The sequence below is a fragment of the Tyto alba genome, unplaced genomic scaffold (genome assembly GCF_018691265.1).
Source record: "Tyto alba isolate M040663 unplaced genomic scaffold, T.alba_DEE_v4.0 Super-Scaffold_6, whole genome shotgun sequence".
NCBI lineage: Eukaryota > Metazoa > Chordata > Aves > Strigiformes > Tytonidae > Tyto > Tyto alba.
The window spans coordinates 49328776-49347886 of record NW_024881327.1 but is presented as its reverse complement, the minus strand read 5'-3'; the positions used below and the strand labels follow the sequence as shown (position 1 = coordinate 49347886).

General features: G+C 44.4%; 1 protein-coding gene across 2 annotated transcripts in view; it reads left to right on the top strand.

The window, feature by feature from the left end:
• REEP1 (receptor accessory protein 1) overlaps positions 1-19111 on the top strand; it is a 74595-nt gene that overhangs the window by 30822 nt on the left and 24662 nt on the right. For both annotated transcript variants that reach the window (XM_042808097.1, XM_042808098.1), the window contains exons 3-6: positions 243-319; positions 2197-2317; positions 3959-4072; positions 17459-17627. In XM_042808097.1, the coding sequence (XP_042664031.1) occupies positions 243-319; positions 2197-2317; positions 3959-4072; positions 17459-17627 (481 nt within the window). The remainder of the gene's footprint in view (positions 1-242; positions 320-2196; positions 2318-3958; positions 4073-17458; positions 17628-19111) is intronic.

The following is a 19111-nucleotide window of genomic DNA, read 5'->3' as shown; positions in this document are numbered from 1 at the left end:
TGAGACCAGTCCTAAAGGCCACAATCTTCCTTCCCAAGGGCTTGTGTGGAAATTGGATGTGTGTTACATGCTGAGGTGGGGGGAGGTCTGGCAACTTCAAGTCTGTAGTAATTGCTAAATACACAGGGGAGGGGAAAAGAACCTTTTTTTTTCTGTGAGAGTTATTCTGTGCACTTGTGCCTGTATGAGGTAGTTCGAGGCCCTTGGAGAGAAATGACCCGGCTGCTGTTTTTGTTTACCAGGTCAAATGGATGATGTACTGGATCATATTCGCACTCTTCACGACAGCAGAGACATTCACGGATATTTTTCTTTGCTGGTGAGCATCAGATGGGAGAGAGTCTTTGGCATGAGATGGAAAGAAAATGTAAATGTTTACAAGGGGAAAAAAGAGGCACAAAGGTGCTCTGGCGCACCGCCTCCTGAACACATGGTTAGCAGATTCAGGTGTGTAGAAGTGTCTTGTCTGGAAGAGCCATATTTCCTTTCTCAGTGCTGTCATAGGAAAAGCAAGAAAGAGGATGGAACTGCTCAATGATATCTCATTAGTGAGAAATCATTACAGGAGTCTCAGTCCCCTGCCTGTCAGAGAGAGGCACAGCTGATTGCTGAGTTGGATGCTTGCAGAGATCATCACGTAAACAGCAATAGCTTTAGCTGCAGGCATAGTTCTAGACTTACCTAGCTGTGTTTTATGGTAAGTACACGGACTCTAGGGATCAGGCAGAAAAAGCCCAGCAGCACAGGACTTTGTTTGTAGGTTGCTGCATGGGTGGTTGTTCCTGGGATGTTTTGCCAGGCCCATTCCTGGTTAGGCTGGGTTTACAGTTTGATGGAGGACAGTGACAGTCCATACTGACGGGGGCTCTGGTGCCAGCGGAAGGATTTCTGGTGACCTCTGTCAGGACAAGAGCACATAAATGCCTGTTTATCAGATTCAGTTCCTTACATTTGGATGTTCAAGTTTGGAAATATTTGTTGCTTGGTTGCCCTTTTTAGTAAGGCCTTTCTAGGGTAAAACAGTGAGATTGGTAGACTTGGGGATGAAAATTTAACTGTAGTGCACCGCCCTCACCTAAAGCCCATTCTTGTGTAGTACTGCATGCCTCTAGTGAGTCCTCCAGACAAAGGGAATTCGAGGTACTTGGTGACATGTCAGATCTGTTGAAAATTATATAAAAGACGTTATTGTCTATCTAATTTGCATGCAGATCTACCGCCACTGAGTTCACCTGGAACTTTGTTTTTTTGGAGGATATATTAGTGGGTCTCTTGGGAGGAATGACAGAGGCTTGTCCATCCTGTGAAATCAAGTGTGCTGTAGAGATCCTCAGTGAGGTGGAAGACCAACCTGGCAAATCTGTACTTGGAGTAGAGCATCACAGAGGCCCGTTGGGTCAGACCTGGATGCTGTGTGGTCTGGCTGGCTGGGTGACAGTGCTGTTCTAGCACAGCAGGAATCTGTCTGGGTCCAGCTGGGCTGGTGCGCAGCCACCACAGCGCCTCTGGGCTGCTCTCGCTTGCCCCTGCCTACAAAGGGCAGCATTGGTTCATCACGCTGCTGGCAGAAACATGCTGGCCTGCATGAAGATGCTGCTAGCTGACCGGCCTTAAGATCTAGGCTTTGTCCTCCAGAAAAGAGTCTGGATAATCTAATCTGAATAATTCCCTGGCTTGTTGTTACAGCTAAAGCATGTCCTGTTGTTAGTTAGTGTCCTGCTCCCTGAAAGTCACAGTGTGGATTTGCACCTTTATGTTGCGTGTTGCTTGGACAACAAAGGTTCTTGTGTTTCAGTCAGATAAGTGTTATCTTAAAAGCGGAAAGGCAGAAAGATGAAATGTGCATAAATATACCAATGAAATACTGATTTGCTGGTTTGCTCTTTGCTCCCTCATAATGACGGGGATGCTATGAAGGCAGCACCTGTGCTCTTTGTGTGTAGAAAGCTCCTCTTATCACATAGAAAAGCCTCTTCCAGAGCATTAAATAATGGCCTCGATACCCAAATAAATATTTACCCACATGCCTAGTTGAGATACGTGCAAATTTAGAGTGAATGTGTTTAGGTATTTGGATTCTTCAGCAAGCAAAAGCTGCTCTAAGCTAGAATGGCCAGTCCCTTCCAGTTCTGAGCATCTCTAATTAAGGGCAGTGGTTAAATTGGGAGCAGACATTAACAGCTCTTTTTCTTCTAGGTTTCCATTCTACTATGAACTCAAAATAGCTTTTGTAGCTTGGCTGCTGTCTCCATACACAAAAGGCTCCAGCCTTCTGTATAGGAAATTTGTTCATCCAACGCTGTCTTCAAAAGAAAAGGTAATCACAGGTATCTGGGTCCTCTCTGGGTGGAGCAGATATACAGTGTGTTTACTCCAGTCTTTGTGTCACTCAATTGAAGGACTGGGAGTTGCTGATTCTCTATCATTTGATCATCTCCTTTTGGTTGGTGCTTTTGTTTTTTATGGTTGTTGTGTTTTTAAATACTGGCACTTGTTCAGCACACTCACACATATTAACTCATCTTTGGCCACTTGAGAAACTGGGAGAAGAGGGGGGACAAAAATACCTCTTGAGCTGCTTTGCACATACTGGCTGAATATAGCTGGAGTGCTATGTTGTGGCTGGATGTAATGGTTAGAGAAACAGGGTCTGGCAGCCAGGACTCCTTAACTTTGTTCCCAGCTCTGCCTAAAACATTGTGCAGCAAGGAGACAAATAGCCAAGCCTGTCTGAAAGGGGCTTAACAAGAACCTGCCTGGCTGAGACGTATGGCATGCTGAAGTAAGGCATGTAGCAGGTTGAGGTCCTCGATTGAGAAATGTCTTGCTCAAATTCATGATGCTAATTTTGGGGGAGAGGGGACATTACAGCTTGGGTCATTTGCCTGCCTAGGAGATTCCTGTGGCTGTGAATGGGACATTGTCAGGCAGATCCACTGGGCTCATGTGGATGCACGGGCCTAGAATAGCTATCGGTCACATATCAACATGCAACTACTAAGAAGTGAATAACTTTCCCACATTGGCAACTATGGAAGTGAAAGATGTCTGTTTAGCTACAGGCAGTGCATGAACAGTTGTATCTCAGCCCTGTCCAAGAAGGACAGTGGGATGAGTCCTCTGTCTCTCTGCTTCCTGGGAACTTCTGCTTGTGCTTCTCACGTGTAGTGCATTTTCAGTTGCCACTTCTTACCTACTAGGAATGAGGAGGGAATCACTAAACAGCCAGCAGCTGCTCGCAGCCAGCAGCTTCTTGCAGCCTCCAGTCCTTACTAACCCAGCACATCCAGTAGCTGAGTACTAGAAGTCATTGTCATCCATTATCATCCAGACCCCTGTACGGAGGGAGGGAGGGTGAGGGTGAGGGCAGGAACTTTCATAACCATTTCACTGTATATTGAGCAGCAATGTACAGGTCCAGAAGCTCTGGACCTACCAATTCCATGGGCACGTTGCAGTCGGACACTGCAGTGATGTAGAGAGATATCTCAGATACTTCTGAGATGACCAGTCCTGAACCCAGGGCAGTACAGCTGCAGCTGCCCAGAGTCATGATCCCTTGGGGCAATCCAGTTCGTCTTTAGAGTCCATAGATTGCAAATGGCTCCTGACACACCTTGGTGCATTCTGCCCAGGTGGATGCGTCTGTCTTGCTTCCAGGACCTATTGGTGGTGGTTGCATTGTGTGAGTGTACCCCAACTTTGAGTCTCAATCTCCCATTCACAAAATAAAGAGTTCCCAAAGCCTGCAATGGGAGTTACTGCTCCCCTGCAAACCTTTCCTCTTTGCAACAGCTCCATTGGCTGTGAACTTCTCTCCAGCCAAGGTGGAGGAAGTGGAGGATGTCTGCCTCCATAAAAGGTGACCTGGCCTTGCCAAGAGTTTGAGGCTGGGAGCGCTCTGAATTTGTCCTTGTGCTTTTTTTTTGTTTGTTTGTTTTGTTGTCTGCTGTGACAGGAGATCGATGACTGCCTCGTCCAGGCAAAAGACCGGAGCTACGATGCCCTCGTGCACTTTGGGAAGCGGGGGCTGAACGTCGCAGCCACGGCAGCTGTCATGGCAGCTTCAAAGGTAAAGGTGGGGGTCAGGATGGTGACTCATTAGCATCTCATCTGCATCCATCACCACCAGCAGCCACAGTGTGGAGGGGGAGAGACGGTAAGGGTAGGGATCCTCTCACTCATTTTGATCATGCCTTCCAATCTCCCATTCACCAGCCACACAGGTGCCTCTTGGGATGAAGACAATAAGTGCGGTGCATACTGAACCTATAAGAGATTAGAAATGAGGGATTAAGACTAAGGTTTGCCTCAGGCCTCTGCTGAATTTTGTATTTTCCTTTAGTAGCCAAGTGGCAGTGTTAGCAGTTCTTTCCATCACAGCCTGTGCTCTTCATTTTCACTGTCAAAATAGGAGCATGCTTCCATGAAAGATGCTGACATTAGGTGAAAACAGTTAACACCCTGCCAGGGAAATATTTTTTTTTGGTCAGCACCTTCTGTGGTGAGGGGAAAAGCCACCTGCAGCCCAGTTTATCAATTGTGTTGTGCTGAATTGTTGAGAAGTCTGGAGGATCTAGAGACCTATAATTTGGATACTGACAGAAAACAGGTGTGATTTGAGGTCCGTGAAGGCTAAAAGGTTGTCTGAAAGGCTTACACATAACATACCTGGTGTATAATTCTCTAGAGGCATGTTTGTGTAAGAGTGAATGGAAAGTGGCATTAGTTGCTTTTGGAGAACAAGTATATATTGGATGAGTGGTCTCCTCTGAGAAAGTGTATCCTGTACTCTGCTCCTGGCTTAGAGTCAGAACCAGAAAATAGCTATTATTTCTGTTTCTTTGCTTGCATAGAAGCTGCAAGGACTTGATCATTTTGTGGTCCTGCCCTCTGGCCATGGATTATCGTGGCCTAGGGTGGATATGCTCAGTGACTATACCTGTGTGTTTTGGGGACAAAACTTGTATAAAAGATACAGCTTTCATGCAGTCAGACACAATACCTCTTGCAAAAGGATAATAGAAACATAGGGTCAAGTTGGGTATTGGTATTAGGAAAAATGTGTGAATGGGAGTTAAAGGAAATTATTTTCTGCTGTCAGATGCTTTTCGTATGACCTCAGGCACATCATTTTAGTATGTCTTGGCCTTACCTTCTGTAAAAGTGCATAATACATCTTAGGAGGCCAAATACCATTAAGTCTATAAAGCATGTTGAATGCAAGGTATTATAGAAGTGGAGATCCCCTGGGTTGTGCCATGCACATGTACAATCATAAGGATATGCAAAAGCTATATCCTGTTCCAAAGAAAAAAAAAAAAAATCAAAAATTGCCTCCCTTTTCCCTGCCAAGCACTGTGCAGACTGTGACTCTCAGGCCTGGCTCAGTTCTCCTGAACTCTTGCTCTTCAGTGGGGAGGCTCTGCTAACCCAGGGACTTCCAGCTAATCCAAACCTGGACTGAAACCTGGGATAAATGTGGAGCTAAGGCAAAGCTGTGTATTACATGTCCAATGAAACATCGTTTGTATGATGCCTCCATGACACTTAACACTTTTGCTGCTGCTATGTAAGCCTGAAGAAGTCATACCATGGACATAAATAGGCTCTGGGAATGCCTATTTTGCAGCACTGCCTTTGCCCTGCACCCCTTCCTACAAGGTGCTGCAGACTTTCTGTGCTAGGGCTGTTTTTAGGACAAAGTGAGAAACTGTGTGAATCCTGAAGGAACTCTGGCTTCTGTTTGGGTAACTTCTGCATATGAGAAGCTCAGCAGTAGCCCAGACCCACAGTGCCAACCTGTTCTTCTCAGGACTGCATCAGTGTCTTCATCAGTTCTTCAACCTGAATGAACAGTCGGCGCCACAGTTGTTCTTCCCACTGTTCTGCTTTTCTGGTGTTTTTCTTAAGAATCTCACTGCCTTGGAATGTGTCTCCAGTGGCAATGTGAAGCTGGGAAGAAGGGAGAAGAGTCTCCAGGGTACAAGGAAGACATTGTTTTGTGTGAGCTCCCCACTCAGTGCTGGAAGAAGGCAACTCTGTGTTTTCTGTGGTATTGTTGTATGGCACATCCGCCAGCCTGATTCGAGAGGAAACAGTTAAGATATTGCAACCTGTAACTGGACCAGAAGAGTCCTTCCTACACGGTACTTTGGGGAGGTGGAAAATGATCTGTTGTTAAGATCGAGAGGTTGTTATTGGATAGATTAATCAATTGACTGATTTATATAACAAAGCAAGGACTGCTCAAGTCTTTTCTTCAGCCTTGACATTTAAATTACGTTGAATATGTTAGGAAAAATAGGACTCTTGGCTTCCTTTACCACTTCTGCATGTGGCCTCCAGCAGGTTGTTTGCTTTTGTGTGCCTTGGGGCGCAGATCCAAGAGACAAGGTGAGCTAATCTGACAGCTCTCCTCCTCCAAAATGTGGTAACACTCCTGGTCCCAGTGGGTTACTCTGCACCAGCTCTTTTGACCTCCTCAGTTTACATTTAATCTATCAGAAAACTAATCCAGAAAAAGAAAGAAATCGAATACTGTTTTTCAAGCCCATAAATGTCTCCTGAATGCCTGAGCCAGCAAGAGGAAAGGGTCAGAACTACATTGTGAGGAGTATGGACAGAGGAAAGGAAATCAAGATCTTCCCTTCCTGGTTGTGGGAAGCAGATAGATTAGCTCTACTGCACATGGAACCACACCCTTAATGCATTTGCACTCTTAATGGTGTAATAGTCAGGAATGGTTAAAGCAGCTTCTGCCCCTTGCCCTTCTCAGACTGAATTTGTTGTCTTTTGGTAAGGGAGAGCTGTGATTTACAGCCTGATGTGTTGCAGTACAGAAGTGTTGAGCTGGGGTTCCTCAGGTATTCAAGACGTATAAAGTGTGATGGGTCAGGTGTGGACATGTCTCCATTTATCTGTCCTTGCTGCTGTGAAGGGAGCAGTTTCCAAGAGAGGAGTGATACAAGCAGATATGGGTGGTGACAGCTTCTGTTGCCTTGGTTTTCAGCTGCTGTTAAATGTATGTCAACGCCCTTACTTGTTCAGTTGAGAAGGAGGTATAACAGAGCTGGATTATCCTGCCTGAGAGAAGTTTAAGTGACTAATTATCTGGAAAACACTTTGAGCTGACAGATGATAGACAAGACACTGCAGTGCTGTCCTTAGAGAGAAGCTACCCAGGAGGGAGAAAAAAGAATACCATTTCTAAGGCTTATCTTGGTTTTCCCAATGCTAAGGTTTAAGGGTATCCAGCTAGCTGGTGATAAGTGTTGAGTGTAGGTAGGAAAATGAGCCCTGAACAGGGTCTTTAGGGTTCAGCCTTTAACGGATCGTGTTGAAATTGAAACCTATAGAGATGACCATTTATTGAGAAGCACTGAGCTCCTGCAGCTCCCATGGAAAACATGGCTTTTACCAGCAAGTGAATGTGAGGATTATTTCGTGCTTCACTTGGGTCAATGGGTGAGGAGAACATGCTTTTGTATTAAGAAATGGACCCTCAGACTTGACTTTGCAAGTCAGCATCTTCAGATGGCAAACACACAGTGAGATGCTGGGCTGAAAGTGTGCTCTATACATACCTGTTTTCAGTAAATGAGCTTAAATCTAAAGGCTCCTGTACTTGGAGACATGTCTCCCACTGTGCATAGTCCTATCCCCTCATCTTTCTCTGAGTGTGGTAACTGATCTTCTTGTGCTCCCACAGGATCAGACATGATCTTTTGTCTTTGGTGGTAAGATCTTTGGGCAAGGCCCATCTCTTCATTCTTTTTTTATCCATCTTGCAGCACAATGTGGCTGGTGCTCTGATTACCATTTCTGTGTGACAGGCTGCTACTTTTATATTTACCACAGGCTAAAATGCTGCAGGCTGTGCACAGCCACACCTTCATTATCTCTGATCCCCTGGCCCTTTCCCCTTTCTGTCTTAAATAGCCTACAGTTTTAGTCAGCCAAGTGCAGGCTTGTTTCCCTTCCCCTTCCTCCTGTTCCCTTCCCCTGCTCTGTTTTGTTTTGAAGCCATAGTTGTGCTGACGCTGGCACAAACTTGTGCCAATTCATTTTACAGGCTGAGGAGCTGTCAGTGTCCCAAGTACCCCGAGTTCCCAGCTGGCTCACTTGGGTGTTTTCTCTCTCTCTCTCTCCAGAGAGTCTATTTTTGATGCTTTCTAAGCAGATAGAGCATTGGATATCTGGTCTTACTATCCCTGCTAGGTGTTCAACACAGATCTTTTCCCTGCCCCCAGCAGCTTGTGTCCCCACCAAGGATCATAATCTCATTTGGGGCTCTCTAATCTTGTCCTTACTGCTTGGTCATTCTGTCACACACTGTGGCATCAAGTGGGTCAGTCCTAAGTGGCAGGATTAGATGACCGGACAGTAAATCCTGCTGCTCTTTGTTTTCAATTAGTTCCAACTAGTTCAGCCATTCCTGCTCCTGAAGGGCCCCGGGCACTGCCCACTACCTTATTTCCAGCTCGCCTTGGGAGCAGCAAGGAGAAGCAGAAAAGGAGCCTGCTTTTGGGTCACAGCAGAAGGGGAGCAGCAGCAAGACTGTTACGGCCCCAGCAGCGGGGCAGATGCAAGGCCTTGGCCAGGCAGTGGAGCCCTTAGGCAGAGGCCTGGGTGTAAGTGGGCTTTTCATTGGCACCAGCGAGGTTTCGTATGTACGCCTTTGCTGTCACCACGCTCCCAGCACTTTCTTATCCTCTGCCTGCCACCTACCACCTGTCGCCTTCCCTTGTTCTCAATCCCCAAACCTTCTACTCCCTGCTTCTCTTCCCAAGACCCATTCCGGCCCTGCCATTGCCTCCTCTGTCTCTACAACCCTCCCATCACCAGTTTCACACTCTTATCCAACTTTCCTACCCTCTCCTTCAAGCTCCTGGATTTCCCAGATCCTGTTTGCATGTATCCTTATTCCTCATTCTGAACAAACCAATTCTGCCAAACAGGCCAATATCTTTCCCCACCCCCAAGACAAATCCTGCAAGCTGCAGCTTCAATTCTGCTCTTCAAAGGAGAGCTGCAGAAAACATCCCACAGCCAGCAGATCATCATAACCTGGAGGTTTCTGATTGTGAACCTTCCTCTGCCCTTCTTCTGCCCTCCTGTGTGTAGGACAGGGACTCTTTGCACAGCGGCTGGTGCTGTGGCCCACTATGTGCCCCTTGGTACCAGCCCACCTTTAGGAAGGGGAGTGGGGCACAGCATGTTCCTGTCAGTGCCTTGGCAGGAGATGATAAATGAGGTGGAGGGAGCATGCATGCATGACTAGTGTCGATGAAAAGCCCGTTTGTGCCTAATAAGTCTGAGAAACAGTCCAGGAGCCTTTCATGCGTGAGGAAATATGGCTTGCGGTGCTGCCAGAGCTAGCAATCACTGGTTTATTGGTTAAAAAGGCCAGGCATGCGTATGAAGGCGGGAGGGTTTCATTATGATCCTCTACCTCTTAAACGCTCAGGAGTGCAGTATCGGGAGCTTCCAAACTGCTTCAGCTCACAACCACCTGTCTGGTCTGACATCGTCGCTTCCGTTTCTACCTTTGGGCTCACCACCCCCTGGGGAGCCACAAGTCTGCTGGTTTAGGGTCCCTTAGCTCAAGAAAATTATTAGGAAGTTTCCCAGTGTGTTTGCTGGTTTTTAAACAAGGGCACTGAAGGGGAAATGCTGGTGGTCCTTTCCATTTTATCCTCTCTAGTCAAACAGCATCTTTTCATTCATTTCTAGTATCTGGCTGGTATAGCCAGTGCAACTGCCTGAAATTCACTATTTAGATCCCGAATTTTCCGTGAGAATTGAGACCTATTTACTGTGAGAGTTTGGAGCAAAAACTTGTGCAGGAGAGAGATGCTGCCTTTTTGTAGCGTGACAGTGGAGAGCTGCTCTTTTACTTGAATTGGGAAAGAGGGAGGCAGGGGATGGGGAGCATCCCTCCCTTTAAGAAACTGGATAAAGCCTGTTTGTACTGATTAGATCCCACTGCTCAGAAGGAGAGTGTTTCTTTGCTTGCCAAACGTGTCAGAGGACAGTTCTGACCAATCTCCTTAGTACTGATCTGTAATGGCTGCACTGTGTGCCCTGGTCTGTAACACGGCCAAGAGCTGCATAAGTCAGTGATTTAGAGTATGCAGTTTGAGAAATCTTTGGGGACCCATTAGCGTTATCTCAGAAGGGCTGAGCATGCAGCTTTTGAAAGTAGCTTCCTTTAAACGATCTCTATTTGGGATAAAAAAATCAAAGATCTCATGGCTGAGTTATGCTACATCAATGAAGAGGAACAACGAATGGCTTTCTTGAATCATACGGTGGTGTGCCACTGATGACAGTATTTTGTAAACTGTTCCTGTCATGGTGTGACATACCTTTCATTCTTAAGTCTTTGAGAATCTTTTTTTCCCAAACCAATAAAAACCGAGCACTGTTTGAGCTACAATCCAGGGAGCTGTTTCCAGTTTATCTCTCTTGTTGGCTCTTTCATTGCTGTCTCCAAGAATCAGACAACAGCCAGTGAATGCACAGGACAGCAGAACAAAACAATAAATTTATACAGAGAGACCAGGCTGGGAGAGACAATAACAAACAGTTCCCAGGAGAGGAAATGAACCACACAAACAAAAAGGGTGGATGAAATTAAGTTTCCACCATCAACATTAATGTCAGCTCGTTTCCCTTTGAGCCTTTAGTACTGTCTGACATTTCCAAACCGGGTAGCTGTTCCAGGCTAGGCACGGCACGCAGGCCCTGGCTGTGAGGATATTGCTTTTAGGCTTTTGCTTTCATATGGTGGAAGAAGCAATTTCCTCCTTCGCTCAGGCCTGTGCTCAGAGCATAAAGCTGATGGTTTTGCTCTTAGCCGGACCTGCCTGCAGCCAGGTACAATATGCTTCTGCATGCAAACTCGCACTCGTTGCCCTGAGTAATTCCCCGGCGTTACCCTACTTCTCAGAAGACCTGTCCATCACCAGGACTAAAAAGACTGCCATGTGTCCCTCACCTAATCCTGTGCCTAAATTAGTCAGAAATGCACTCTGTTCTTAACGATCTTAAATCTGGATTACAGAGGTGGCCAGACACTGGCGGGGTTGCTCCAGTGGGAAGCATCAATCAAGTGTAAGGAGTAGAGTGGCAGCCCATTGTGTTTATAATTTGCTTTACTCTTTAAACACACATGCTAGGTAACACCCTGTCAGCTGGGGTTATGGAGTGGTTTCTCCATCTCTCTGGGAAGGCTGAGGAAGGGAGAACCTACGTTCAAGGGTGTAGCCCACAGGTGGGGGTCCCTGCTTTTTATGTGTATGTGAGTCCCTGCACATCAGTGCCCAGTGTCATGCTCATGTCTTGCCTCGATTACTTCTGCTTCAAATAGAACTTATTCTCAAAGCTTTATGTGTGTTGCCACAATGGCTCTCTTTTTTCCCTTGCTAGGTCTCTCAGCTACTTCATTTATACTTGTATTTGGACCAGAAAAAAGGGCAGGTAATCTGCTGAGTGCTTATACTAACCCCTAACTAACGTCTGCCTACCCACTAGACTAGTTTGAACTGTTTTCAGCTGAGATTGGTTTGAAGCCGGATGCTGTCTGCTCCACTTCCAGTGGGTAGATCCTGCGTGCTGCGATTTAAAAGCCCATCTTTGAGCTCATCAGCAAAATGCCTTCCAAGTCCTCTGCTGGCAATCAGAGGGACTCCAGCAGCCAGGCAGGGAGCTTTGTATGTGGAAAACCCATCTAACTCAGGTGGCTGCTACTGCATTGGCCAAGCTGCTGTGTTTGCTGTTGTTTTCTTGCTAATGGATAAAGGGAGCCTCTCCCACTGCTGTGATCCCATTAGGATGATTGGGGTTGCAGTGGAGGCCAGGGCTTGGCTCAGAAGTGTAGATGCATCTCTGCAAACATTTTCTGATAGGTGTGGTTGGAGAAGTCCTATTGACACTGGAGTGATAACTGATATCCCAGGAACATGCACGACACTTTGTAGTGAATATCTGCAGAATGGAGGCTGTAACATGCATGCAGACCTGTCTGCTTGCGTGGAGGAGAACTGCTAACCAAAGTTTCAACAAAAGGAGAGGAGAACATTAACAGGTTTAGTATTGTGCTGGAAGTGTGGTGAGCGTGACTTAGTGTTCCCTTGCCTGTCCGTTAACTACTGATCCTAGATGCAAAAGGCCAGAAGGTGCCATCCTGTGTTAACACCGATTGTATTAAAAGCTTCTCTTTTATGACTTGACATTTTTTGGTTCCTGATTTGTGTTACTTCACCATGCTGTGTTACAGTTACCACAGCTGCAGAATGGAGTTTGTAGGTATTAGACTTGTTTTGAAGCCTAAATAATGTCTGCAGAATTCTTTCAGATGGTCAGACTGAAGGTATGATAAATCTGTTATTTGTTTATATTTAGATCATATTTTATGGGGCTGTTATATAAATTGTAGATTTTTAGATTATGTGCCTAATTTTATTTACATAGAGCCTCTGTAAAGTTACCTACATATGTGGAGTATTGTTAATGAATAATTCCCTCTGGATGTGAACTCAACTTTTCCAGATTCCTAAATCCATCTCCTTCTAAAAAGTTTTACTTTAAATGTGAATGCAGAGATTAATTATAGAGAGGTAAAGTAATTAAGACAATTCCAGCTATTTCTGATGAAGTGCCTTTTACCGTGCCTGTCACAATACTGACTTAAGGTTTTGGAAAGGATCAAGATTTCTGATCCTTCCAAGCAAACATTGGTTGCATCAGTGTTCGTGCTCTGGGCCCATGGAGTTTAACGTTCATTTCTGGAGATGATGATATCTGCAACATTTACGGGAAGGTAATATGCAGGTTAGGTGGCTTTGAAAGCTTGGTATTTTGATACTGTTTTGTCCTACTCTTTAAAGCAAAAATAAGGAGAGAATGTGCTACATGTGGGTAAGTAAGGTGTGCCTATATCACAATTGCAATTTTGACCAAAGCAGGTAGATGTACTTAAATTAGTTTTAGATTAATTACTATGCCACATGGATGGGAGCTTTAACTTCCCTTAGAATCACAGATGAGCTTCTGCAGCCTAAATGTCCATATCTTAATGGGAGGTACCCTAATATCGTTGGTAGCCTCATGGATCTAAGTAAGGTTGATACTGAGTGATAGCAGTTACTGGGGGTGGTATTACTGTGTCCTTTCTAGTGTTTGTCTTTTGTCCTATTCAGTAGCACCAAACCCTGTCCCAGACTGATCCTTCTCTGCCTCTATAGAGAGAACTGCCCCATGTATGGACCTAGTGAGGTTGGTGGATCCTGGGAGAAGAAGAGGCAAAGGAAGCCTGAAGAGGTCTGTTTTCAGCTTGTGCCATACCTTCACCTGTGGGGTGAACTTTCCTAGGCACAAGAAGATCGGATGAATTTGGGAGCAGGTACACTATAGTGAACAGGGAACAGAGAGACACCCGCTCCCACATGTTGCCACCAAAACCTCACCATCTAGCAAAATCCCTGTCTACTGGATCAGAAGTGCCATGCTTATGGGGACAGTCTGTGTCCTAGGAGAATCTGGATGAGGTAGAAATTGAGTCTAGGCAGGCAGTCTTGTGCCCCGGGAGAGTAAGGCTCAGTCTTTCAGCACCACTTTGTGCTTGTGTCCTCTTCCAGGGGATGAAGTCCCCAAAATACAGGTTCCACACTGCCTGCACATCATCCTCACAGGGCAGCTGGTGTTCAGTGAGGGGAAAGGGAGAGAAGTGGTGTCATCTGCAGTCCCACAGCTCTTCCAGTCACCATTTTTGAAAGGTTGTATAATGCCATCATGCTGCTTTGCTGTTGACACAGTGAAATGCTGTTACCACAGCTACTATCATGATATTACTGCTGTCACACTCTCTAGGATAAAACTAACCCAGGTCCATGTGGCCATGGTGCAAACATGCCTCTGGCCTGTGGCATAGACATAGCTTCAGGACGTGGATCTTCTCTCTGTGCAGACACACAGTATGCTGAAATTCCTGGGACATCTCCCATGTCTGTAGCAGTTGAAAGAGCATCTGCATGATCACGGCCAAGATGGTAAACAAAAATCCCGAAAACAGCTGCTCTTCATCTTCTACATGATTGTTTTAACCAAACACAGCCCAAGATGTGTGCTGCGTTAAATCTATTCTGTTGTGAAATAAAGCTGTTAACTTGTTTTTTCTTCTGTTAATAAATGATAAGTCTTATTGCAGAATAATAAATGTTACAGCTGGATAAAGTCTTTATTGCTAAAACATGTAACTACAGCAGTGCAAACCCGCACTGTGCTGACTTTTCATATATTTGTGATTTTATATACAGCAGCTGCTTATCTGACAGGAAAATTAAGGTTGATAACATCTTCCATTTTTCTCTGAATCCATCTCAATTCTGTTGTAATCATAATTTCTGTCGTGTTTATTTGGAGTCAGTTAGAAATGTGGTAACTGGGAAAGAATTGTTAGTGTTATGTTGTGCCCTAGGAGCAATTAAATCAAATCTATCCCTACAAAGGCCAAAGGTGCAAAAGTTTGAAAGAGAAGAAATGGGAGGGAAGTCAGCAGGCTTTCCCATGTGTTCACTGTCCTCACTCAGCTGAAGCCTTTCCTATTCCTGCCATTTCTGAGATTTGGACAAACTGTTTCATGGCACAGCAGGAACAGTAATATTTTACTGTCATCTGTGTGATGAGCAATCTTTATCTTTGCTGTGATAAATTCAGATTACATTAAAGCAAAAATCAAGATAAATCTAAATTTTTTTTCATGGAGAAAGTTAAGCACAGCTGCCGTGACTGTGTTTAAGGCTGTGGTTGTGTATTATATGCTAATGTAGCAGACCCACAGATGACGGATGCATATCAGGCCCTTATTTTTTCCAAGCAATCTCGGGGGCCTTTGATCACTATATGCCACTATATCACAAGTTGAAATGCAAGAATATTAACATATCTTCTTAATTTTCAATGCAAAAGGGTGTGTTAGTGTCATCTTCCCTTCCAGGTTGGTCTGATGCATGAATCTTATCTCTAATCTGACTCATGTCCACATACATAAATCACTCACTGGAATGAAATGGTATTTGGGTTAGCTGGCTGAGCAGAGCAGCTGGGAGGAGGTTAAAAGCTTGAGCACTGCTGACACTTGAGCTGGTGGTACAGGAGGAATACAGCACTCAGGTTACAGCAGCTCATCAGTTGCTAACCCTCTGACTTTGCTGGTCCAATCATTCTGCAACAGCACAATATTATTTAGTGGTCTGATTGCTCTCAGCTTGCTCTCACTAGGGATCTGTCTGTTGTAGTCAGACTGCAGGGTAGGATGTCTTGTGTTAGCTTTACATCAGCTCCTGAGAATCAGATGGCTGTACAGGAATTCAGTGCAAGCTACAAACCCCAACCAGAACTGCACTGCTCTGAGCTCTGGGTGGCTGACATCACACCCAGCTAACCAGCTGGGTAAGGAAATTTCAGTATAGCAGCCCAGTGACAGTTGCAGCCAGAGACTGCAGAGTAAACACACCTTAGACTGGCCTACAAGGAATAACTGGAGATGCCTCTTAGAGTGAGAACATATCCCATGGGTGACTTGGCCACTGGCAGGAGAGGCCAAAATTCGGGCATCAACTCTTGTGGCAGGTTGGAGAATGAGATGGCAGAGGTGAGATTTTAACAAAACATCGGCTGTCGGGACTCTGCTGCCAAGCATTTAAAAGGAGCAAAATAAAATGTCTTAGTATACGAACAAAAAAGCCCCATCCATTCAAATTAGTTTAAAAAAATCCCAGTGCATCTGCCTGGCTAGCTCCACCGGATAACTGCCCTACAAAGGACATTTCAATTTTATTTTTCTTAAATGATGCGTATTTCTACTGATGATGCTTTGGCTCAGCATTGAAGAAGTTATCATCGTGTGCTGTTTGCTTCTTGCTGATGCAGAAAAATGCTGTAGTCCAGGATGTGGCCTGTCTATGGTTAAATTGATATGCTATGGAGTTTGAACCCATTTTTCTTGTAGGAAAAGTTGGGAGATTACTGATCTAGCAGATTTTTTGAATATAGGAAGTTCAGGCTGTTACAGTGACTGCCTAACTGCTTTAGCAAGGAAGGTGCCCGGTCTTGCCTTTGATCATAGAGGGTCAGGATGAGTCCCTTCTCCATGCCAGGCCAGCACCAGAGCATACTCTCCCCCGGCCCCTCACCTGCACCCAGGTTTTGTGGCAAATCTGCAGCCCCGAAGGGAGCAGTGATGTATTCTGGTCCGGCCCCAACCTAGAGCCCTCTGGCAGTGTTCAGACTGTGCTTCCACTTATGTACTGCTTTGACAAATACAAGTCTAAATAAGAGTAGTGTGTGAATTGCTACAATTTGCCTTATCTGTTTTGTTAAACAGGGCAATGTTTATTGTTGTTTGCCATCTTTCTGATTTCACCTTAGTCAAAACATCCACTGAGTTTTTCCTTATTTACAGTAGCAGAAATAATTTTAGAATCAGGATCTATGTATTTCAGTATTTTTTTCAAGACTATATGCCATGAAACATATTTCCGACACCCCTTCTTCCCCCCCCCCCCCAACAAAATGTTAAAACTTAGATGTACTTTTTATCAGTTATGCTATTTATACTCTGAATGTCAATGCAGCTGACAGTGAAGGATAGATAGGTTCTGTATTGATTGTATTTTCTGGCATTCTTACTTTATGGCAGTGGTATAGTATGAGGGATACAGAATTCAGAAGGAGGTATAGTCAACTTTGTGATGGGATGTAGTTTTAATGAAAGGCGGTTTTTAACCAACCCATCCTATACAAAGAACAGCTCCATTCCTTTCACCAAGGAATATGTTTGTTTCTTCATTGAAAGCTAGTCTAAAAAGAAAGAAAAATAGTGTGTTAGTTTATTTCTTCTTTAAACTGTAAGAAAAAACCACTGGAATATTTGTTTGCATTTAACAATAACTTTTTATTACTTTAAAATTTCAAATTTCTGTGCTCTGGAAATTCTGTGTATGATTGAGAACAGCGGGATGATTATACATAGATGATGAACTTTAAAGGGAATTACTCTGATGCAGACCATTTAATTGGGTTTCTGAAGCCAAGCACCTACTTGACTCAGGTCCTAGTGAAGAAAAGTACCTACTAGAAAGATGCAACAACATCCTGCTCTTTTAGATGTGGCCAAGGCTGCTCTGAGCTCAAATGACTGCATTGAAGAATCAAGAGATGTTTGCGTCAAAAGTTTGAATGACTTCGTGCTTAGAACCACTCCAGAAGAAAGAGCAAAGGGTGGGAAATGACATTTTTAACAACTCGCTTTCATCTTCTCTAGGTTACTGGACCAGGCAATTTTTTCTCTTCCTATTGTCCTGATGGATTTCAATGATCAAGGGAGAAGAAAGGCTCAAAATACACTGTTGAATCTAACTTTTATGTGTTATTTGCTTGCTTGTTTAACTAGGGACAGGGGGCCCTGTCTGAGAGACTAAGGAGCTTTAGCATGCAGGATCTCTCGACGATTCGTGGAGACAGCAGCAGCACTGTTCCTCCTTCAGTCACTGTACGAACAAGTAGCAAACAGAACCAGCCAAAAACATCGAGAAGTGCATCAGAAGGCACTGGCAGCTCAGGTAGGTGCCAGCATTATTTTCAGTGTTGTGTTGTCTGGAATATCACACAGTTGAATGAAGTCATGCAGTTGGCAGGAATATATAGAAACAGACATTGCAGGCAGCACATACCAGAATTCACAGGACACAGACGTGCTGTTGAGTCTCTTGGCGCTTAGGAGAAAAAACAGTATCATCGTTTGAAGGTTGCTATTCCTGGCTAGTACCAAGGACGGGACTTGAGCATGCAAGGAAGCCAGCATCAGTCCTTGCAATTTGAGCTGAAAAGTTAAGCTCTGGACTGGGAGCGGTAAGCTGTGGTGGGTTTTCAATGAGAGGAGCTAATGGAAGTGCAAAAAGAGGGGATAAGAATCCACAGTAGTGGGCGAGGGTCATTGTTATCATCAGAGCCACCATATGGTGATACAGCCTCTCTCTCTATGTCTTCTAAACATAAATGTAAGTTCCAGTGGATTTGAATTAGGCCCACTTGTGCTGCTTCTAAAATGTGTGGTAGCTGTTTACAACACCTGACAGTTGCACTTCCAGAACTTTAGCACTGATGAAGCCTATTGAGATATAAAACCCGTATAAAGCACTTCTAGAAGCAGAGACCAAGATCTGACAGCTGTTTATGATACGAAGGATATCTGCATAAGCACTGTTACGGAAAACGAGACTCTCTGAAAGGTAATGGTTTGTTTTCAAATTCTGAAAGAACAAAGGGAAGAAACATCGTGGTGGGAATAAGTTCCATTGCTGAGGATTTAGTTACCAAAATTTATTTCAGGCTTGGTTAAAGAAATCTTCGTGGGCTCAGATCTAAAGCATTTGCTTGTAGATAGCTTTGCAGTTTATTTCCCCAAAATTGAGACATGGAGGTTTATCCCAAACAGGGGGTTCCAGATGGCTTCTGGGATTCCCAAACATCACCAGAGATCATGCAACTTGACTGCTGTGGTGGGAAGCCACAGAAAGTTGCAGGCGTGTTGCACTTGGTAGCTTGTGAAACATATGCTGGCAAATTTGAAATTTAGCAGTTTCAGCTTGTGTGTGTTGAGGTCTGTGCAAACATTCACTATGTTTCAAGCCTGTGTAGATTGCTACCCATTCTAGTTTGCTTCAGTTTTGGAATGTATTAGAAATGTCATCTCATTCTTCCTAAAGAATATCCTTCAGGCCCTCTACAAACCCTGCAAATTATAGCTCACAGACTTATCTAATTTTTTTTAACATCACCAGTTGAATAAATTTTCTTTTCAGGTAAACTGATATAGCTAGTGTTATGTGCAGTGGATTTATTCTAATGTTTATGTATTTACGATCTTGTATACACTCTCTTGAAGTTATCAATCTGCAAGTAAATTGTTCACACACAGAATATAAAACTCTTACTCCCCCCCCCCCAAAAAAAAAAATTACATATTTAGACCAAAATAACAAATATCACAAATGAAGGATAATTTAGTTATCTTAATTTCATGTTGTGTAGAGCAGCCTTTGTA